At 39.2% G+C, this 23887-nt stretch overlaps 1 protein-coding gene across 2 annotated transcripts; it reads right to left on the reverse strand.

Annotated features, from left to right (window-relative positions):
- Positions 1–4675: 4675 nt before the first annotated feature.
- On the reverse strand, positions 4676–23658 carry LOC135077050 (synaptic vesicle glycoprotein 2B-like). Of its 2 annotated transcripts, XM_063971646.1 has the most exons (11): positions 23501–23658; positions 12927–13088; positions 10238–10400; positions 9489–9610; positions 8861–9105; positions 8417–8568; positions 7736–7862; positions 7320–7457; positions 6642–6787; positions 5301–5428; positions 4676–5036 (listed from the first exon to the last, which is right to left on the reverse strand). In XM_063971646.1, exons 1-11 carry the CDS (start codon positions 23547–23549, stop codon positions 4981–4983), a joined length of 1488 nt encoding a protein of 495 aa, XP_063827716.1. In that variant the 5' UTR covers positions 23550–23658; the 3' UTR covers positions 4676–4980. The 2 variants fall into 2 exon arrangements, with proteins under 2 accessions (XP_063827716.1, XP_063827717.1); XM_063971647.1 differs by lacking the exon at positions 12927–13088.
- Positions 23659–23887: the final 229 nt, after the last annotated feature.

Raw genomic sequence — 23887 nt, forward strand, 5'->3', positions numbered from 1 at the left:
AGTACAATCAGACCACATTTATTTTTTAAATCAAATTTATTTGTAAATATGAGACAAACACTTATTGAAAACAAAAAAATCCCCATAGATTTAAAAATAAATGCAGCGGCAATCATACGCACAAATTATACTGGGTGTTTGATTAGTGGGTAACGGTGGGTAAGTATGTGAAGTGTCAATTTGACCAAACAAATTATTTGGGATATAATATTTGCCAAAATAAAACATTTTCTATATAAACATTTGCCAAGTAAAATTTTGCCATATGATAATTTTACCAAATGAATTAGTTGCGAAAATTACAGTTGCTAAAAGTTCATTTGGGAAATGAAACTTTGGCGAAAAGTAATTTGGCCAAACGGAAGGATACCATATTACTGACATAATGTGACTGCAGCATCCTAGAGTACGCATATTTGCATGTGCAATAATAATGCTTAAGTGCATCCAACCCACGCCTGTTTTCATCTACCAAAATGTAGCAATTATAAATTCGCGCATGCCTTGTCTAAATCTTGCCTCTTAGAAGCCAAGATCCGTCGATACCGTCTTCTCTAAGGGCAGTATTCAGTTCTTCATTGTGTCTAAACAATTCGATATTATAAATTCCATTTCTTACAAAAACATCAATATCAACAAAAATATCAATTTAAAAAAAGTAACTTAGGGTCAAATGGGCGAACTCGTATTCTTAAAATGACCTTACCTATACACCCACGAAGTTTATCTAACCTTCCGCCAAACACCCTGTATTTTGTGCATAAATCATGTTATGTAACTACCTACATAATAATCTTCTCAGAAATTAAATTAGCATTCTTCATATTTATTTCAAGTAGATAACCATGTTCATTTCGGCTTGACCTCTACTTTCTGGACACCCTGTATAGGTAATACAAATATATTTTTCACGTTGAGTGTCCAATTTCGGTTATATTGAGATTCTGCTATTTTGATAATCTAATATTTTAAGAATCTGATATTTTGAGAATCTGATATTATGCGAATAAAGGCTGCAGACGATGAAGGTCAGAAGGTTGAACTTGCCGTAACCTGGAATAAGTAAAGTGACAGCTTTTTTATTGTTAGGAAAACAAACTTCGAATTATGACTCCCAGCAATTTTTGCTAGTTGTGGTTTAGTTGACTGTAGTAGATCCTGGCTATACAGGAGATGCAGTGTTTAAAATAAGGAGTGAGAAGGAAAGGTCTTGTGAACTGGGAATTGTGATACGTAGTTATAATGTTTTCCGAGAAAATTAAGATTACTCTTTATACGTTCTATTATATTCTTGTCTTTTTTGCATATAATATGAACAGTGATATTGGTAATAGCGTAATAGTTACTTGTTCGTCAGAGAATAGTTTTTCAGATAGCGTTGTTATCACAACATTATTCCTCTCTGCCGCATGAATGTAACTTATTTCTTGTGATTCAATTTATCAGTATTGTACGCTATGAATTATTTACCTGTTAAGTTCATTGCCTCCTCAAACGGCACTTTCTCGAACTTCGACATTTTGATTAAAGTTTATCCATACTCATTTATTTGCGAGTTTCGGAACATTCCAACTTCCACCTTTAGGTCCGACTGATAATTCTAATTCTTACCGACATCTTAAAAACAGGTGTTATCAATAGCAAATAGAAATAGCAAGAAAATTAATTAGCAGCGTGACAAACACCCGTATTCACAACCATTACTCTGGAGGTCTCACAGTGCCCGTGGACGCACAGGGTCCCAAAAAACCTATTCATAGACAATACTTGAGTGGCGGAGTGACACACACGAACCGATCACAGAGCTCTATTCAACGCTGTGCGTTCGACTTTGCATAGCATTGCTGCTTCACTTAAGCAAGCATCGTTTGTGAATACGGGTGTTAAAGGCTAGACTGAAAAGAAGAGTAGGTAGAATCGCGAAAATGAAGCCTCATACCAGGGGCATACGGTGCATATTACACGACGAGTCTACCTCCCAATCAGATATACACCTAATGCTTACGAGATTCGTGTCATATTTGTATGATGCCACTTTTTCAGTTTGGTTCTATGCTGTGCTCGTAGCCTTAAGTGATATAAAGCCACTAGATTTCATGGTAGAGAACAGACAATGTTAATATTCGAATGAAGTAGCAACTAATGTTTTAGGGACATAGAAAAACTATCACAATATTGAATCAAAATCGAATGTCCTTTGGCCTCTATACATAGATACTGGTGTCAAATCGTGAATCACGAAATCTCATTGCAGAAACTGCAAGTGCTAGGAGTCTCAAATTTTGAATAGGTTCCTTTTAGAACATAGGTGCTCACTAAGACGGGATTTTGCAAAATTCAATCCCTAAGGGGGTATAACGGGATCCACGCGTACCAAGGCGCGGCTGGCCTCTAGTACAGGTAGGTATAGTATCGTTTCAGCCAAATGACGTCCACTGCTGGACAAAGAAGATTTGGAGATCCCCCAAGGTTTTCCATAATGAACGGTCCTGCGCTGCCCGCATCCAGGCTCTTCCCGCGACCTTTACCAGATCGTCGATCCACTCAATAGGAGGCCTGCCCACGCTACGTCTTCCAGCAAATGTATATTAGGTATAGTATAGGTATAACCTTTGTGTATGTGTTTTAGAAATTGAAGTTTGAATCCATTTTTATTATCTTTGTGAATAAACCACTCCACTCTCCACTGCCAGCTGGTGTGGTTCGCAGAGTGAGGCTAAATAAAGTCTGTTTTTCACTGACGTTTTATTGGTCTGGACCAATAAGTCTGAATCTAACCTAAGCTATGTAGATCTACATAGATGCCTAGTAGTGACATAATATGATGCCTTTTTTTATATATTTGTATTATATTTATCAAATTATCTAAAATACAATATTTGTATTATATTTATCAAATTACCTATCTAAAAATACATTTGCTAATAGCTACATTTTATGCTTATCTTAGTTGTGTAAATGGAATCCTCGCGCGTGTAATACAATTTTATGAGTATTTCTCAAAAAAAATGTACATTTTGAAAAAAAAAAGTGTGCTTTGAAACAGTTCAAAAGTTTTATATTTATAAATCATCACACAAAAAAAACACACACACAATTTTGAAGGATGAATATTAATCTTTAAGATAACGAAGAATTATAGCTATAATCCTACTTATTACCAAATATTTAGATATTTTAAAAACAGTCCTTTTTTACTTTTCATACAAAAACCTGTTTGCCACCCTAGCTTTTTCATGTATTTTTGTTTCATAAAATGCGATACGTAACTAAATTATTGTAAATTTCTTTGTATTATCGTTCTACAGTAATCGCAGTTTCTGTATCAAATTGATTTTCTATGGGGTGTCATAATGAATTGGCAATTTAAAGCAAAAAAACAAAATGAGTCGCTCTCATTTACTATTTCGTTATTTACTCTTTAGTTACGATTTATTTCTACTTTCCCATGGTTTCTGAACAATTCCGTATTTATTTTACACGGACAACAATAGCTGCACTCTGAATGGCTGTTGGCCTGACGTCTCCGCCATAACATCTATCGCGAAAATTAGTGAAAACGTGTGTGTTTTGTGGGATTACTTTTTCGTAACAGGCAGTAAAATCAGCGATTTTATATAGAACGGTAAGTCTTCATTTAACCATTTTTTGTAATACGTGTGGTACGAACATTTAGTAAGCTTTTATATTTGCTGTAACAAATTTTATCAAAAAAATACTTGTTTCTGATCTCATTTTGTCTAATATTTCGTTACGTTTTTTACGAATTTCGTTACGTTTTTTACGAATTTCGTTACGTTACGAAAAAGTACAACATAATGCTGAGTGTATACTGTTATTACCTGACTAAGCATAGTAATATTCACTACTTAATTTATTTCAAAAAATATAGAGCGTTAATAACAAAAGGATTGGATACTATCTGCTTTACAGAAGTGCCACCAGCAAAAAATTATCAAATCATTTAGATTACGTTTTTATGTGATTACTTCTTTTGTTTTTTTAGGAATGCCGCCAAAAACCAATGCCGAAAGGCAAAAAGCTTACAGAGAACGACTCAAAATGGATAAACATGATGGAACAAAAATAATTTTATTAAAATAGTATGAATGATTACTCCCTTATTTTATTTCTAACCCCTTAATATTACCCCGTATTTGGGTGCATACTTACAAATATTTCGAATTGAATAAATGAAGAGCATTCACAATATTTCGCCAATGTATAACAAGCCTTATGGCCTTACTATTTCGTTACTACCGTTTCGTTACGTACATTTTTTTTGAGAAATACTCTTATCACTATTTTTTTCGCATAATGCAAGTCATTTGCCAGCTTTTTATGGCAACGGCACAATTTCATAACAATCCTAATCAAGTCCTATTATCATCATGAGGTGAACTGTTATAAGCTGAAAACCTCATCAGAGGGGAGAGTGAGAGTAAGAATTTTCAGTTATTTTTCTTTGAGTAAACTTTTCTATCTATTAAGAGTACTTTCCCTCCAGGTGGCATTAAAAAATTAGAAAGAAAGAACCTCCGCTCGAGAATTTGACTTTCAGATGTTTATAAGGAGTAGGTAAGTGGAACCTAAATATTAGTAGGATTACGTCTACTTTCTAGTTTTTTTTAATAGTTAGGTACCTTTATTTATAAAGCAGGGGTAAAAATAAAAATTTATGTTATCAAGCCGTTTATTATCATACACAAACATAACTATGACATCAAAAATAAAAGCACGAAGAGTTTCGCGATATGGGTAGGATGCCCAGCCCATCATCATCTTCTGGACCGATACTAAAATAAAATAACAACGATCGTCTCTTTAACGATTGATGAAAAATTCCAATAATAATCAACAAATTCTACTACAGACTACCAGACAAAGACAGATCACAAAAATGGTTACACTGAACCACGTTACATTCAATACTTCAATACTTTTTTCCACGTTCTGCTACATTACAATCCTCTTCAAGTCTCAGGGCACCTTCTTTGTTTTGGTCCCCGGCAGAAAGCATTGAAGCAATGCACCCACTGTAACATCATAAAGTCATTTAATATTAGTCAGTTTAAATATAAAATAAAACTTATTTAAGCTGCTGCTCTCGTGGTGCAGAAAAGTAAAATATTTTCTCTATTAGAGATCACACTAGCATCGTTGGAGTGTCGTTGTCTTGCTAGTGCCTGCGCAGATCTCTGCCGAATTTACGCAGCGCTGGCATCATGACGTAACGGACATGTAAGATTTGTAACAGATCCCGTATAAAAGAACAGAGAGTTTAGAGTGTAGGTACTAACATAAAGCAATGCTCCCGAACACGTAGAAAGACGCCTCGCAGTTGGTGTTAAGCATCTCCTTCAGCAAGTTGATGCCCAGCGCAGCACTACCCCGACCCACCATCAGGGTTAGGCAGACCGCCATCGCTCTGGAAACAAAAAGGAAATTAACAAAAGTCATAAAAGTTATTTTATTTATTTTCTGCCAATCGGCTTTTAAAGAGCGCTTTTACACGTCCCAGTATTACCTACTTTAACCCTACCACTGCTTCGGGACTATAAATGGGCCGTAATAAGTATCTACTATTAATCTTCCTGCACTGCATCACAGTTTCAAAGGTAGACCGACCCTCTAGCTGTGAGCACTTCCTGTTTTTACTTTATTATTTTTAGGGTTCCGTAGCCAAATGGCAAAAAACGGAACCCTTATAGATTCGTCATGTCTGTCTGTCTGTCCGTCCGTCTGTCCGTCCGTATGTCACAGCCATTTTTTTCCGAAACTATAAGAGCTATACTGTTAAAACTTGGTAAGTAGATGTATTCTGTGAACCGCATTAAGATTTTGATGCAAAAATTAAAAAATAATAATAAATATTAGGGGCTCCCCATACTTAGAACTGAAACTCAAAAATTTTTTTTTCATCAAACACATACGTGTGGGGTATCTATGGATAGGTCTTCAAAAATGATATCGAGGTTTCTAAAATACTTTTTTTCTAAACCGAATAGTTTGCGTGACAGACGCTTCCAAAGTGGAAAAAAGTTGGTCCCCCTCCCCCCTCTAACTTCTAAAATAAGAAAATGAAAAATGTAAAAAAAACATATGATGTACATTACTATAAAAACTACCTACGAAAATTGTTTTGAACGAGATCTAGTAAGTAGTTTTTTTTTAATACCTCGTAAATCGTAAACCGCTTATTACCGCGTAATCTTTCATACTAATAACTTAAATAAAAAATAATAATTTTAATTTCATAAATCAATGGTACGGAACCATCGGTGCGCGAGTCCGACTCGCACTTGGCCGGTTTTTTTATTCATAACGAAGAAACTCTTGGCCTGCATCCTACATAATGGAATACATGTTTTCCTAAGAGTCACCGGAAGATATTATACCTGCCTTGACTTGATTTTTCATGAAGCAAGTAAATACGGGACTATTCCTACCTCTCGTTCCCATCGCTGCAACTCCTGTGTAGCCAGGATCTACAGCTTGACTGCCAATAAAAACCCAACCAGTGAAGGTCAAGTTTGCCCCAGGGGAAAGTTAACTATCATTGGATTCGCAACGAAATTAATCAGAAGAACATAGTGAAGTATGTACTCGTAAATAATAATTGTAACATTAAATACACATACTTAACATAAGTAGGGAACAGGGTGACACTGAAGGTGTTCAAGAAGCCGAAGTTGATGGAGCCCGAAATGTACAGCAGGAAGAACACGGCGCTGAGGTACCACATAGACGTGCAGTTCACTAGCAGCCCTGACACGCCGCATATGACCTACAACATCAAAACAAAGCAAGGCGCCTAAAGGGCCCTCGCCCACGGCGACTTTTTGTAGCGATGCAGTCGCGCTGCTGTAGCGCGTTAGTAGCGATGCCGTTTCCTAAAGTCGCCGTGGGCGAGGGCCCTAAGGTGAATCGATCTATGAAGGTCAATACGAAAATCATTGGGGGAGGGAGGCCTTTCTTCAGCAGTGGGCGTCTGCGTCTATGGCTGAATTGATGATGATGTACATTACTACATAACGACGTAATATGCTCAAGTTTTTGATTGAATTTTACTCAAATGCTATATCCTAGTTTGTCACAAGATGAAATGGTAATTAATTTTCTGTTGGTAGTTCTTGTTTCCTAAGGATTCTGGAGAAGGTTTTAATGTGTCATAAAATTATGTATTTGTAAATAAAGGACGCCATTTATGAAGAGGTCATTAAGTTATACAAAAGTGAATAAATTTAGCCACCCAGGACCATAACTATATTATTATGGAGTAGTAGGTATTTGTAGCAAGTATGAGTATTATTACCAACCTGAATAATGATAAGCAGCGTCTTCCTGTCCATGTAGCTGACGAGAATGGACACAACGATGTTACCGGCGGCCATGATCATGCCGATGCCGAAGACCATGGTCATTGCAAACTCGTTCAATGCGCATTTGTCTTCTACCTGCAATTTCAACATATGAGTAGTACTTGTCAACCGTATACCTACGTGTCCTTTTGAAAAAAAGGTTCCTAAAAGTGCCGTCAAATTAAAGGCAGGGGCGTGCCGCGCCTATACTAGTTTAAGCGCGAAAGCGATTAGAGACGTAGGAAGCGCTGCAGTAGTGCCACTGTGGTGGTTTGAAGGCGTCCTAATGGTCATAAAGATATAAATTCTTCTTATAACAGCAGGTCACAAGACAAGTTAGTATTTTGCAGGTATTCTTAAAGATAATAAATAACCTGTTCAACAGTGATGTTCTGTGAGGCCCGGAGTCGCTCGCAGAAGGTGAGACCTGTCTCCCCACGTTGCACCGACCGCACGACTCCGTCCACGATGTACGGCATCCACACCATGTAAGGGTTTATACTGGACAGAAATAAGCACAACATAGGTTTAATAAATGAAAGAAGAAAGAAAGTAGGAAAGATTTATTACAATGGACATCACAAAAGGCATAAGAGGTAAATAAAAAATAAACAAAAAGACAGGTAAAACATACAATAGAAGAGAAAATAAACTGAGCAGTGCCACCCTGTCGCACAGCGATGCCCATCGCAATGGGACCCCACTCAGAATATGCCGTGGCCCACGGTGAAGAAGGCCACGACGCTGGCTTTCAGTGTGCCCCATGCGTGCCCATGCCGAGTGCAACTTTAGACGCTAATCTATTAAAACTTTAAAAAAAGTTCTTGTAACACTTCTATCCCGCAGGATTTACCAACCATTATTGCGGGCAAGTTGTACATTTTTGAGATACAGGATTTTTTGCAATTGTGGAAACAAGAGGTGACACTTATCCCGATGAAATAAGCCAACAATTTGAGTATTTGGAACGATACTCAAGCATGAATCGAAACTGAACAATAGATTCAAGATAGACCTAAATAGAAATTAAAACTCAACCAATGTTGGTAACTTACCAAATATAAACAATAACGAAGATGATAGAAATCAGTATGGTGTTCTTGAGGAGAGGTGGCTTAAACAGCGGCGTGGTCTGCGCGACCAGAGACGACCAGAAGCCCTTCACTGCTTCCGGGGCGTCGTCTTCGTTTAGTGCCAGAGATTTTACCTTTGGACAAATAGATATTTTAACAGTACTAATAGATGATATTATAAATACGAATAGACTAAGAACAGGAGGAGGACATACTTAGAATGGTAAGAACGTTGGTGCATCATGATGTTTGGGTCATCGCGGCTTTGGCAGCTACCCTTAAAAATTACTGTCTGGTAAATTGTTGGAACGGTCAAAACTCTCTGGATGATGAGGAGATGATTTTTATTTGCAAGTTATGTCTAAAAAGCAATGTGACTAAGCGCTCGATGCCATTAAAGAAGTAAGAAAATAGCTATTTACTTACTGGGTATTCCTCTCCGCTCTTCTTGGTATTGATGACAAACATGCTCCTCAGGATATGCAAGGCTTCGTCTTCTCGCCCAACGCTCAGCAAGAACTTGGGGCTTTCGTAGGCGAAGACAAGGCCAATAGCACTGATGGCGCAGGGCGTGGCGAAGATTAGGCACTGGAGACGCCAGGAGTTGAAGTAAATGCCGAGGACTGACCAGTAGAAGGAGAATTTGAGTGGGAGCACTGGTATGGCTATTGCTGTGAACAAAAATAGTTCTTTAACACTGCTTAATGCATGATCAATGCAAAACTTACTATAATGTTAATTGTTTTTGACTGTAATGTAACGTATCTCGAAGATTTCGTCGTTTCAGCCAAATGACGTCCACTGCTGGACAAAGGGCTCCCCCAAGGTTTTCCATAATGAACGGTCCTGCGCTCGTCGAGACGATTGCCGTTGGGGCAGAAAAGTTCTCAAGTGGCGACCACGGGTTGGAAGACGAAGGCCTCCTAGTAGGTGGACCGACAATCTGGTAAAGGTCGCAGAACCGTTCTCGAAGATTTACTTAAACATTTTCATTGCCTCAAACAAACATTTAATTGCCATGCCTACTTATTTGAAAGAGTTCATAATCTTTTACCAGCCATAAGCCCATTGGCAGCGAGGAAGACAGTTCCAGAGAGCACGAGCACAGCAGAGCGCTTAGCTACCGGGTTGCACTCGCTCAGCAAAGTCATCGACAGTGCAAACGCTCCAGCCACTCTGTAAATGAATGTATTTCATAATTAATTGGTTTAAAATGACCCGGCGAACATCGCACCTTTTCATTAGAAATAATGTAGAATTGTAATGGTGAAAGAATTTTTCGAATTGGTCCGGTAGTTTCAGAGCCTATTCAAAACAATCAATCAAAATAAATCTTTAAAAAAAGATAGGTAGGTACATTGGTACAGGTATAGTGGAGAAACTTACTGCCTGCTTAAGATATTTGTCAAACCAGTTTGAGGCCTTTAAACGCATAATAGATAATTATAGAAGATCCAGTGTCTAAGTAGCTCAGTTGGAAGAGTAGTCGCTCGGCAAGCGGAAGGTCGTGGGTTCAATTCCCGCCTTAGGCAGTTCGATTTTTTCAAGTTATTTATAATTTTCAAATTATAGAAGATGCTTGTGATTATGTGAAGTCAAAACGGTCAGCTACATTTAAAGACCTACGGATCTTCAATTTTCTCCTAGCTACTCGTAACTTTAAGCAACAAGTAGCCTACTTGACACTACACGGAGATGGTGAAGGCCGTCAAATCCCAACGACTTACTAAATAAAGATTAAAACTTATAACTAAAACACCACCAGTACTGCTTAACTTAAACTTTTCAATGGCATATCCTTACGAGCCTGAAGACAAGAGCTTGAGGACGCTGAAGGTGATCCAGTCGGGAGAGAAGGCGGAGGCAGCACCAGCCACGAAGCTCAGGGTCATGGAGAAACACAGCACCTTCTTGCGGCCGCGCGTGTCGGCCAGGTAGCCCCAGATGTGGGACGTCGCTATTATGCCTGGGAAGTACGACATAAAGTGAGCGATTAGTGATCAAAATGATCCTTGCCTAGAATTAAGCCCCCTTACTTTGAGCCTCTAAAAGTGACACGCGTATTCGTTAATATGCCTATAACTTTGGTAGGTATCCGCTGAAAATAATTTTGTTAACTTGACGATTTGTGTCAGCAATTTTGCTGAGCAGCCGCGTAACATGCCTCAATAAAAAATTAAGAATCTGTGTATCGAAATTAATGTTAAATCATAATTTATTAGGTTATTAGTATCGGTGGTTAAATTCTGAATATAGTACCTTCCTATTCAAAGACTGGCTTAAAAGGGCTTGCACCCAGAGCCGTAAAATATTAAACAATAGTACCTACCTACATTCTAAATTCTAATTTATTTATTAGAACGGGGGTAAGATTTAAGAAGATAACTCATAAGTGTATTACATGTTTCAGACAAAAAGCCACTGTGGCCAAACAGCTAATGGGGTCCTTGCCAGCTGCTCGCGTCATTGCGACCAGCCGTCCCTTTGAGAGGGTCGGAGTGGATTTCGCCGGGCCTATTGATGTCAAGCTATCGCGAGTGAGTGAGACGATCTGTAGTTGGTAAAGGTTACATCTGCGTGTTCGTCGGTTTTACGACGAAGGCCGTCCACTTGGAATTGGCCTCAGATCTAACCACTGAAACCTTTCTCGCTTGCTTAAGAAGGCTGATATCACGAAGAGGATTGCCCGCCGAAATTCACTTTTAAATGTGCACGGTCCCATCTAGCTGAGCTTTACAAATTGCACACTTCCCAGAGTCACCAAGCAGAAGTACATCATTTCGCAACACAACGCGGTATTGCTTTTAAGTTTATCCCCGCTTACTCACCTACCTTCGGGGGACTATGGGAAGCTGCAGTTAAAAGCACAAAATATCACCTAAAAAGAGTTCTGCAAAAAACTGTACTTACCTATGAGCGACTTAATACTGTGTTAACAGAGATAAAAGCAATACTCAACTCGAGACTCCTTCTACCTCTGTCATCAGATCCTGATGATTTTTGTTATTTTGTCACCAGGACATTTCATTATTGGTTCTCCTATAACTATGTATCCGGAACAGAGTGTTGTCGTTCCGCGAAATAAATTAAAATTTTGGCAACTATGTACTAATTTAAAACAAATGTTTTGGAAAACTTGGCATAAGAAGTATCTTAATGTATTGCAAAATAGGCCAAAATGGAGAACAGATTGCAATGATGTAAAAATAGGAAGTTTAGTAATTTTAAAAGATGATAATGTCATGGCCTATGGCTAGAAATATAAAAAATGTTTTCCCTGGGCATGACACAAAAGTTAGAGCAGTAGAAGTAATGACATCTAATAAGAAAACTCATGTTCGTGACATACATAAAGTGTGTCTATTGCCAATAGATGATAATCTGTAAAATGTTATCACTTAATTTTAGTATTAAGGCTAGTTAAGAAAAATATAATAAACCTACTGTTAATTTAGTTACGTGTGCATAATATCTTATGATTAACTTACAAGATGTAACAAATTACATTATGTCTTGTACAAAATGTGTACTGTGATGAGTATTATAAGTCTAACTTACCTTTAGCACAGAATAAATAATAGTCCTTTAGTTACCTACTAATTAATAGTAAAATTAATGTTGTGTAACTATCAAATATTTTCGCCCTTCCTGGGGCCCCAGTATGTTGCATGGCAACACTAAGCTGTGGAATTTAATTTTTGTGTAATGGCAATGTTTTTTCTCTATGTCGTCTCGGCTCCCACGAATACACAAGTGTGTTATCTGAAGATTGTGTTTTAATCAAGAAACCCGCATCATCTAGCCCTATCATATACAAATACGCGCGCGGCCGCGCCTCATAGATAAACGCATGAAAAAAGGCTCTCAACTGTAACCATGACAATAAAGAGAAATAGCAGGAAAAATACTCTTCTTGTAACAGCTGTATTATAAATATGAAACTTGATAAGATTAAAAGATATATGTGCACAAATAATACGTTGATTTACTAACGTAATTACGGTTAACAATCTCATCATACCTACATCTGTAGGTATACGTTGTTTTGGAAAGAGATAAAAATTCCCGTGGGTCTTATCACTTTCCGTAACCTCCATTCCCATTTCACTTTCTTCTGTTCAGGAATAAACCCATATTATTATGAGGTTGTCACTTCAAACTCCGTCACGTCATCAAAAGATCTGATCTATTCATCCATTTGCCATGCCATTCAGCTCATTGTGGTGGCCTCCAACGACTTTTGTTGGATGACCAAGCAACCCGCTTAATGGGAGTAATCCCACCACTGTAACTCCTGTATAGCTAAGATCTTGACCTCCAATGAAACCCAATCAGTGGAAGTGGAGTAGTCCTTTCGGAAAGCTAACTGTCTTAGAACCCGTAACGAATTTAATTATAACAAAATAGGAGGAGGAGTTTGAAATAAAACATAGCCTTCCCTCTGAACAACGTTACCCTGTCTTCCCCATAACCCCAGTAAGTTGGTACTCACCCATGAGAGGCATCGCGGCCATCAGTCCTTGCTGCGAGCTGGTGGTCCCGAGCTCGCAGGCGCTGGCGGGGACCAGGTAAGACACTGAGAAGATCTCGAACGCCATGCCTATGATGATGCTGCTGCACAGTATGAAGGTTAGCAGGTTGAACTTGCCGTAGCCTGAAAGGTGGAATTTGTTCAATTTTTCAAGTTTATAAGAGCAACTTATAAAAGAACAGTGCCTTTGGCAGTTCGATTTTTTCTAGTTGTTTATTTATAATTTAGGACAGTGGATACTTATAGGGCAAATATTTTTTTTGCGAATTAAGAATTTTAATTTAGAACTAGCGGCCGCCCGCGACTTCGTACGCGTGGATCCCGTTTTACCCCCTTCATCTATCTTACGCGGTTTAGATTTTTTCATACAAATGTTTTTTCCCGCTAACTCCCGTTCCCGCGGGAATTCCTAAGTATACTATAACCTGCCCAGGAGTATGAAAAATAATTGTACCAAGTTTCGTTAAAATCCGTCTAGTAGTTTTTGTTTCTATAAGGAACATAAAGACAGACAGACAGACAGACAGACAGATAGACAGACAGACAGATAGACAGACAGACAGACAGACAGACAGACAGACAGACAGACAGACAAAAATTTTACTGATTTCATTTTTGGCATAAGTATCGATCACTAATCACCCCCCGATAGTTATTTTAAAAATATATTTCATGTACAGAATTGACCTCTACAGATTTATTATAAGTATAGATTTTAACCTGCCTTGCTAGATTCGAAACATATACGAATGTTACTTTCAGCATTAAGGCGATTAGAGTCCTCAATGACCTTGGGCGTTTGACCTTCACGCCACGAGCAACACCCGCGTAACCCCGCACGAAAACTCCGATTTGACACCGATCAAAATTACACGGGCATAGGTAGATACAGAATAGAAGCTCTTTTTTTATACATTACTACCTATTATTTTAAACTTGAATTGATGAACCTTGATGTCGGTGTCATTTCAGGCGTAAAGGTATTTAATAAAAATAACACAATCCATGAACATTTTGTACGGGATATTTTTTTTTATATTTTATTTTTTCGTAAATTTTCTAATGTTTTTGTCGGTTTAGCCATTCTCGAAATTTGAACAAACCCGACTTTATTACAAGCTTTTATTTAGCTTGCAATCGATGATGTACCTATGTAGGTAACTACATAAATGTTTGTTCGGGTGGAATCTTGCAAGCTGAATTTGTTAGACCAACTTACGACAACTGTAGGAATTAGAACGCATTAGCAGTATTGTCTATGGTTTAAAAAAGCAAATGTTTCTTCTTTTGTCTATTGTCATTATCTCTGTGTGCACACTTATGAATCTAAGAATAAACTGAAAATGTGTTTAATGTCGTCTTTTTATTAGAAATCCTTCAACAACTGATTGAGTTAAAATTTTGGATATACATGTAATTCGGATGACAATGCAATATTGTGATGACATGGAGTCGATCTGATGACAGAGCTGGAATGCCAGTGGCCCCATAGCAACTCCGGGATTAAACGATTCCATCGAGTTTAACCTCGTTTGATTTGTATTTATTTATTTATATAAAGGGGGGGAAGCCGGGGCATGGTCTTGTTGGTAATTGCTGACGTAGTGAGGTCAGCATTGCCTACAAAATGCCAAGAAACCATCTGCTGTGTTAAGTAGTGAAACACCGATGTAGCAGAACCCCGGCCAGTCCGCGTCATCCACGTCCTCGTCGTCCACCCTGGGACCTGCTGCAGCCACGCTTTGCGTGCCCACTACCTAGACTTGCAGCTGAGCTGAGGATGCAGGGCGAAAGGCGAGTATTCTGCGCCTGAAAACAGAATCCCATCACTAGGGAGGATACCCGGAAAAAACCGAGCGAGTCCAGAAGCTCTGAGGTGGCAGCCCCACCACTGGACTAGGGTACAGCAGGTTAATCACCCACTTGCCCGAAAATACCCGATTAACGAAACGAACACATCAGAAAACCGGACCGATCTTTCAACAACGACCTTTGGCATGAAGAAACGGACACGAATAGCTTTTTGGAATGTAAGAACGCTCAGCGATGACAGCCGACTAGCCCAAGCAGAAGCAGAAATGCTAAGATACAACCTGCAAGTTCTAGGTCTTAGCGAAGTGCGTAGAAATGGTTTCGGTGAACTGAGAACATCTAACGGCTTGACTTTCCTTTATTCTGGTAAGGAAAGTGAGGATGACACCCGAGAATATGGCGTTGGTTTTCTCCTTTCTGATGCCGCAAAGAAGAGTCTGTTAGATTGGAAACCGATCTCAGAACGAATCATTTGGGCCCGCTTCAACTCAAGAGCCCGGAAGATCTCCATAGTGCAGTGCTACGCTCCTACCAACATATCTCCGGAGGACACCAAGGACGATTTATACAACTCACTCAACGCCACCTTAAAGGTTATAAAGAAACAGGATATAGTGATTGTCATGGGGGACCTCAATGCTAAAGTTGGAAACGTTAACACAAACTGCGAGCGTCATATGGGTACACAGGGACTTGGAGCACGAAATGAGAACGGAGAACGGTTTATAGCGTTTTGCCAGCACCACGACCTGACCATCGGTGGTACATTATTTATCCATAAAGATATACACAAGCACACATGGATTTCACCCGATGGCATCACCAAAAACCAAATCGACCACCTTGCGATCAGTTCCAAATGGCGATCGTCGTTGCTCGATGTCCGAAACCGAAGAGGTGCTGATATCGACAGCGACCATTACATGGTTGCTGCTGAGCTGCGCCTCAAGGTAGCGGTAGCACGACCGGCTGGGGGACCTGACAGGATTGGGAGAAGGTTCGACGTGACTAAATTTAGAGACCCTGACATCTGCACCAAGTTCAGACTCGAACTACGAAACCGTTTCTCTGCTCTTGATGACGAGAAAAGCTCAATAGACGAAAAGTGGAACCATATCAAAGTGGCCTACACAGAGACCAGCTTTTCCGTCTTGGGTCACACCACGCACACGCGCGAGGACTGGATGTCACAATCCACATGGCAGCTGATCAACGACCGTAGAGAGCTGCACCTAAAGTTGCTACAAACCACCGACGTACAACTTATAGCCACCCTCAGACAGCAGCAACGCCAGATGCGCAGGAAAATCTACCGCAGCACGCGGAAAGACAAAAGACTGTGGGCTGACGGGGTTGCTGATAATGCCCAACTCGCTGCTAACACTGGCAATCTGAGAGAGCTGTACAAAGCGACAAAAATCTTGGCAGGAAGTAGTAGACCAAAGAAGAAGCCTCTTAAGTCAAGTGACGGGCAGCTTATTGTGACGTCTGAGGGGCAACTGAAACGATGGCGTGAACACTTTCAGGAGGTCTTCCGCCCTACCGTGACTGCAGCCACCAACACGCCTGAGCCACCGCAGCACACCTCTACTCCACCTAGGCTGCTCGACATCAATGTGGAACCACCATCACGCGACGAAGTGGCCAAGGCTATCCTGTCCCTCAAAATTGGCAAGGCCCGAGGACTCGACCTTGTCACCGCAGAAATGCTGAGAGTCGACGTAAACTCCGCCGCCGACGTCCTGACACCTCTCATCGAAAACATCTGGATGGAAGAGGAACTCCCAGACGACTGGAATAAGGGGCTTTTAATTACTGTGCCAAAGAAAGGGGACCTAAGCCAGTGTAGCAATTGGAGAGGTATCACTTTGCTCTCGATACCGTCAAAGGTTTTCTGCAAGATTATCTTGGATAGGTTATCGGGGGCCGTTGAACCTCTTTTGCGTAGGGAACAGGCTGGCTTCCGCCCGAACCGCTCGTGCACCGACCAGATCAATACTTTGCGTATCATCTTGGAGCAGGCATCAGAATGGCAAAGGGAAGTCTATCTTACCTTTGTAGACTTTGAAAAAGCCTTTGATACGCTAAAGTGGGCAAGCATATGGTCGCGACTCGCTGACATTGGTGTCCCGCCGAAAATTATCGATCTATTGAAGGCCATCTACAAGAAATATTCTTGTAAAGTCACTCACGACGGCCTCATCTCCGAAGACATTGAGGTGCATGCGGGCGTCCGGCAAGGCTGCCTGCTTTCGCCGCTTCTCTTTCTGGTAGTCTTGGATGGAGTCATGTGTCGTGCATATCAAAACCAACGGCGTGGAATAGAGTGGGGTATAATCGGAGTCTTAGAAGACTTAGATTATGCCGATGACCTCTGTTTGCTGAGCCACACGCATCACGATATGCAATCCAAAATTGATGACCTACATCGAGAGGCGGGCATCACGGGGCTCAAAATTAACTGCCGGAAGACCCAAGAGATGCGATCTGGAGTGAGGAATTGCACACCATTACGGATTGGTGCAGAGGATGTGGAACGTGTCCACAATTTTACCTACCTCGGGAGCGTCGTGTCAGAGACTGGAGGTACCGAAGAGGACATCACTTCGCGCATTGCCAAGGCTAGAGCCACCTTCGCACAACTTCGCCCCGTATGGCAGTCACGGAAGCTGACCCGAAGGGTCAAGATCAAAATTTTCGGGTCCAACGTTAAATCCGTGCTGCTCTATGGGTGTGAAACGTGGAAGGTCACCAAGGTCATCTCGCACCAGCTGCAGGTCTTCGTCAACCGCTGCCTTCGCCGAATTCTCGGCATATACTGGCCTGAGAAAATCTCCAACGTCGAGCTATTGGAACGCTGCCACGAAATTCCGATCGACCAGCAGATCAAGCGCCGCAAGTGGAACTGGATTGGCCACACTCTCCGAAGGGATCTCGATCACATCCCCAAGCAGGCTCTGGATTGGAACCCCCAAGGAAAGCGCAAACGTGGTCGCCCCAAGCAAACTTGGCGGCGCACTGTGGCAGACGAGGCGAAGAAGATCGGCAAGACTTGGAGCGAGATCAAACACTTAGCTCAAGACCGAACGCGATGGAGGACTGTTGTGGACGCCCTCTGCCCCATCTAGGGGACATAGGACCATAAGTCAAGTAAGTCATTTATATAAATATAAGTAAGTAATATTATGTAAGTAAGCTACTTTAAAAATCACGAGTACCTACTTACTTCAATTCTCTAAGGTAAACAGGGTCTGATGATGGAGCTGAAATGTGGCCATAGGAATAGGCTAGTTTCTTAAAAAAAACACAATTAAGTCCGTCCAATACACTATCAAAAAATATTGGACACGAGATATTTTTATTTGTCAATCAAACAAGTAATAATTACAAAGTTATGATGCGATGAAATTCCGCATGACGTCACAAATCGCCACAATTTTAAGCACGCCTTAATAACGTCATGGGCCTCTTCTTTGGCGCGCTTTATCTCTTTAAATTTTCATAAGTTTAAAAAGTGAAAAATACATTTAAAGTATTTTTTTGGTAAGTTGACCGACGGACTAATTCAAACTCTTGCTACTTTCTTGCTTTACCCAGGAAACATGATAACATCCCTATTCTTCGAAATTATTACGAGCTACATAACGAAAAATCTCTGCTACTTACTACGCCGCAGTAAATTTCGCATCATAAATAAAAAATTAAATTTAAAAAACCTTTTTTAAAAACAAGCTTTTGTATGAGCAAATAATTTTAGTTTCATGACGTGCTCCCAAAATTCATCATCTTATAAGAGGATTTCAATTTTTATCGGCGAAACTTTTTAATTATTATAGGTACGTTTCATGGTTAGGTAATTTAGGGAAGTTTATTTGCACTTAACATGAAAAATATGGTATCAATGTACTGTGTACCTATGCACCTTCAGTGGCAACAACAACAAGGTCTAGTGAGTACCTATAGTCTACTAATTGCATGAAATAGATTAATTTTCACTAAAAATTAAAACCAACTCCTAAACGAATCACAGAAAAGGTAGGCTGCCACCGACTCCGAAAATATCAATCATGAATACGGGCTGATTTTGTAATCAGTATCCATTTTTTTTAATAAGCTCTATAGAACAATTTATCAATACCACTTGATCTTAATTATTTTTAATTGTGGTATTTTCGCTAAGAATCTAATTCTAAATGGCCCATATGCGCCGAGCCTAAGTATGAAAAACATAAATTGTTTTCTTCACGTAAATCGATTATGTTACTGATTCCGACTCGCTCCTAATTTGGATACTGATTGCAAAGGCCTAGTTAATAAATAATGTAATTAATAATTTTTCTACTTTTATTTATCTAGTGCAGTTATTTTGAAGTTGATTTTAATATTTTTACACTAATAGATTCTATTTAGGTAGATAATAGCGTCCGAGCGCGTCATAATTCAATCGTATCGTCTGACTGCACGTACTCTATGAAAACTCTGACATAAAATCTATTGTCAAACAAAAGCTGGGTTGCACCATCTTACTTTAACTTTGACAAACGTCAACAATCTGTCAAACTCCATACAAAAAACACCGGTTATCGTCAAAGTTACGGTCAAAGATAGGTGGTGCAACTCAGTTAAGGAAAAAATACAATTTGATCGCTAATGTCAGTTTGCAGCGAGTGACACAACCTCCCCGTCTGAAGGCCAGCGGCCGACTGCCGCCCGCACCCCGTGAAGGCCCCCTCAACAGCAAAACGTTCGGAATTTATCAAAAGTACAATTTATGAATGAAAGTAATGTTCGATTGCAAAAAGCAACGTGTCATTTAAAGAGTAAAGAATTCTTAATCTATTCGTGCAAAAATCTTTTAAATTAACTTAGCCGTTTGGGAGGAGTAGGGAATTGAAGTAAAAAATCGATGTCCCGTATTTATTTTTTTAATCCAAAACAAAGAGACATAGCGAAAATTCAAACGTCACAAATGTAGTCCTTGAACTGTTGTATAACATATATTTTTTTCAACTATTTCTGTCCAGCAGTAAAAGAGGAGTAGGCTTTACAAAATGCCCATTTGACGCGGATTGAGGACTCTAATCGATTGTACTTAAAGTAAGTAAGTAAAGTAAAGTAAAAGTATTTTATTTGCCAGCAAAAAATTTACAGTCTGTTTATCTAGCGGCTGCTGCACTAAGCTGTGCTTGTGTCGCGGCAGCCTTAAACCCTAGTTCAAACCGTTGGGACTGGAATCTTAAAAATTCTCCGTTTGAGTAATTGTTCGTATTCAGGAGACCTTACGAAAAATGCTATGCATAGGGTGCATCGTTGAACAGTGAACCGGCCTTTTTTCTAAATGCTCTAATTAGCTGGAAAATGAAGCTAACAATGTCATTATGGTCTTATCAGTCAGGTAATTTAATAAGGTTTCTAATTTTTAGGCTTAAAATTAGCCTCAGCCATAAAACGGTAACTTAAATTAGGTTTTAAAAAAAAATGAAATTTGGCTCACTGTGTACTACGGGTAGTTTTCATTGAACCACCCATATTTCAACAGTGAACCATAAAGTTCATTACGAGTAAAAATTATAATTTTGGAAAATAAACAATATAATTTTAGATAATCAGCTTTTATTTTTACAACACAAAAATCAAATAGAAATAAAAATGCTTATTTCAACAAAAAGTCTTCATTTAAAAATCACAGAATCCAAAAATAACAACGAAACTCACACAAAACCCAAATGAAAAGAAAAATGCTTCTTTGAACAAAAATAACTAAACATTGTCTAATAAAGCCTTCAAGTAATCAATAATCAACCTTTTTGGTGGTAAACAAACAGTCTTCATTTAAATAATCTAATGTACTTAGTTTTTCATTGGTTGCAATAATCGTTTTTTCTTTTGCATTTTGTAGCTTGCCGAATTTTTACTGTACTGTAAAACTTTGCTGCAACCCTAACATCATTTACACATTAAGTAATAGTTTAATTTTGTCGAAGCTCTGCAATTTACTACTTTAGATCCTATCTGTGGACAATGGTGCTGGTTGCATTGTTACAAAATTTTCAAATTATTAAGATTTAGTACATAAGCCCTCAATGTAACTGTTTGTTGTCCCAAATAAAGAGAAAAAAAAAAAAATAAAAATAATCACAGAAAACAAAAATAACACAAGAAACAATTGAAAAGAAAAATCCTCATTTAAACAAAAATAACTGAAAATTGCCTCTTAAAGCCTTTAGGTAATTAATCAACCGTTTGGTGGTTAAATAAAAAACAGTCAACCGGTTCACTGTGTACTTTGAAAACCTGGTTCACTGTTCAAAACATACACTATTCAACTTATGAGTTCACAAACAATAAGAAGTACGCGGAATGGTCATCACGGAATGTGCTCATTAAACAGATAAAACTACAATAATTTTGATACCAAATAGATTTCGTACTTAATATAAATAGCAAAATATACAAAAATCGTAAGGCTTATCTGAAAAAACTATCTTTTGTCGTCGAGAAACAAAGAATTCGCAGCCACACGTCACACCTTAGCCACAGTCGCCGGCGCACTACGGGAGAGGGGAAGGGCGTCCACGAGACACGTAGTGACTCGTTCGGTGGAACTGGCAACGTCATACTTTTTGAAATATGGCGGTGGTTCAGCGTATCTGGTTGGTTCACTGTTCGACTACCCACCCTACTGGTTGTTGCTTTTAAAAAGTACAGCTGTCTTACTCTTAGGACTTTTGCTTCATTGTATAATTGGTTGGTATTAAATTTGAAAGGTTTGCGCAGCATTACCTTAATTACCGCCCGTTGGGCTCTTTCTAGTTCTATCATAAAGGATTTTCCGGCACCACCCCATGCTCTGATGCAGTACATTAATAGTGATTGACAGAGAGCCTTGTATACTAGTAGTAGAGTACCTTTAGTAGCCGAGTACCTTAGGTTTTTCATAATATTATATATATATAGTTTTGCGAATGCGGGATGAAAGGTTGGAGATGTGGGCTTTAAATGACATGTTTTCATCTACTGTGACTCCCAAGTATTTTATCCTATCAGTTCGATCAATTCCGTTGCAATTACAGTTTAAAGCATTCATCATGTCACAAAGATGTAATCTAAGTTGTTTCGAGGCAGGTGCTTGTGTTTTTATTGTTTTGTGGAAAGCTATATGTTTAGATTTTTTGGCATTTAATGTCAGAAGGTTACTACTGAGCCAGTTAGCGACGGTCTTCAAACCCTGTTCTGCCCTTTCATAAACTCTATCCCACGAGGAGTCTTGGAAAAGAATCACTGTATCGTCAGCATAACACATTATGTCGGCTCCCTCGAGTTTCAGATTTAGGATGTCGCTCATGTATACAATAAACAGGGTTGGACCTAGTATGCTTCCCTGTGGGACACCGTACTCGACCTGGAGAGCATCGCTTATCTCAGAACCGACACGGACACACTGTTTGCGATTTGAGAGTTAGCTGGAAAACCAATCATTAGCTATTCCTCTAATGCCTACCGCATTAAATTTCTGTAAAAGAATTGGGATTGAGACCGTGTCAAATGCCTTCGCGAGATCTAAGAAGACACCAAGGCAGGATTTATTTTCATCTAGTGCATTTACAACCGTATTTGTGAGCAGCAATACTGCGTCTTCTGTTGATTTTCCACATCGAAAACCGAATTGCCTCTCCGGAATGAGATCGTTATTTTCTAAGAATGCAACTATTCTCTTGTTCACTACCTTTTCCAACATTTCAGAAAAGATGTTGAGTAAAGAAATGGGCCTATAGTTGGACGGACAGCTTTTATCTCCGCCTTTGTGGACCGGAGTAACTAGAGCTAATTTCCAAGCTTGAGGAAAAGTTCCTGAAGCTAGGCTGAGGTTGAAAATGTGAGTTAACGGTTTTATGATGTGATTCCTAAGAAGTTTGATAATCAGGGGTGTACACTTGTCAATGCCGGGAGAGCTGTCTAATTTTAAGTCGCTAATAATGTTATTTACCTCTTTTTCGTCTGTTGGAGTCATGAAGAATGATTTAGATGTTAATATTTCGGGTGCTGCTGATGCCGCTAGCGAGTTTTCGGTTACGGCGAGCGTAGTAAGGATTTTGTCAGCCAGGTCCTTTCCTACATTGGCAAAGTAGCTATTGCAGTAATTTAAAGAGGAGGACGGATCGTTTTTGGAACTTGTTAATTCAGTAGGGGCTTTACGAGTTTTATTTAAGTGACATATTATATCCTTTATTGTATTCCAGAGTCTTTTAGGGTTATTTCTATTGGTTGTTAAAATATGGTTCTCGTACTCGGATTTAGTTTTTTGGAGAATGTTATTGAGAATGTTTCGATACCTTTTATAAATATACTTGTACTAGCTTTTGCCCGCGGTTTCACCCGCGTGAAATTTGTTTGTCACAGATCGGCATAAATTATAGCCTATGTTATTCTGGGCTATAAAGAATACTATAAAGTTTCATCAAAATCCGTTCAGTAGTTTTTGCGTGAAAGAGTAACAAACATGTTAACATCCAGACATCCATAAAAACTTTCGCGTTTTTAATATTAGTAACATTAAATATTTTGAAACAAACACACCGTTCGTTTTTTGTTACGCATTCTGAAAAATAGACCTGTAACTAGGGACTTGAATTTTTCACTTGAATTTTGGACTGTACAATAATTTCGGCTAAACACAAAATTGTTCAAGAAGACTGGTAGACTGTAAACCCGTTATCTAATACCTGTTAAATCCATTGCCTCCTCAAAGGGCACTTTCTCCAGCTGCGCCATATTTTCAGATACCTCTTAACTGAATTCGTTCACATTAAAATTCACTTAAATTTCAGTTCCTTCAAACTACCGATTCCCGTCGGTTCTGATTGGCAACCTAAAGTATCATCGTGAAATAAGGCTTTATAAAAGTATGTTATCTGAGCAGTTTAAATACACGGTTGTCAAAATAAATCCACTATCAATAAGATAAGCGTTAGAACATTTCGTCGGCGTCGTCGAACAACGACGTATCTGCAAAATGTTAAATTTCCAGGAGAGCGTTTTGAAGTTTTGGAACCGGTTTTTTGTGTCTAAAAAAAAAAACTACTTGGCTTATCGATTTCAAATTTGGGGAT

Source organism: Ostrinia nubilalis, chromosome 12 (assembly GCF_963855985.1).
Source record: "Ostrinia nubilalis chromosome 12, ilOstNubi1.1, whole genome shotgun sequence".
NCBI classification, from domain to species: domain Eukaryota; kingdom Metazoa; phylum Arthropoda; class Insecta; order Lepidoptera; family Crambidae; genus Ostrinia; species Ostrinia nubilalis.

Excerpts from the sequence above, each read along its gene's own strand:
- LOC135077050 (XM_063971646.1), bottom strand. The coding sequence starts at position 23,549 with ATGGCGCAGCTGGAGAAAGTGCCCTTTGAGGAGGCAATGGATTTAACA. Across the intron at positions 9,106-9,488 it reads TGCCAATGGGCTTATGGCTG|CAATAGCCATACCAGTGCTC; the intron begins GTAAAAGATTAT and ends TTTTGTTCACAG. Across the intron at positions 7,458-7,735 it reads AGAACATCACTGTTGAACAG|GTAGAAGACAAATGCGCATT; the intron begins GTTATTTATTAT and ends TTGAAATTGCAG.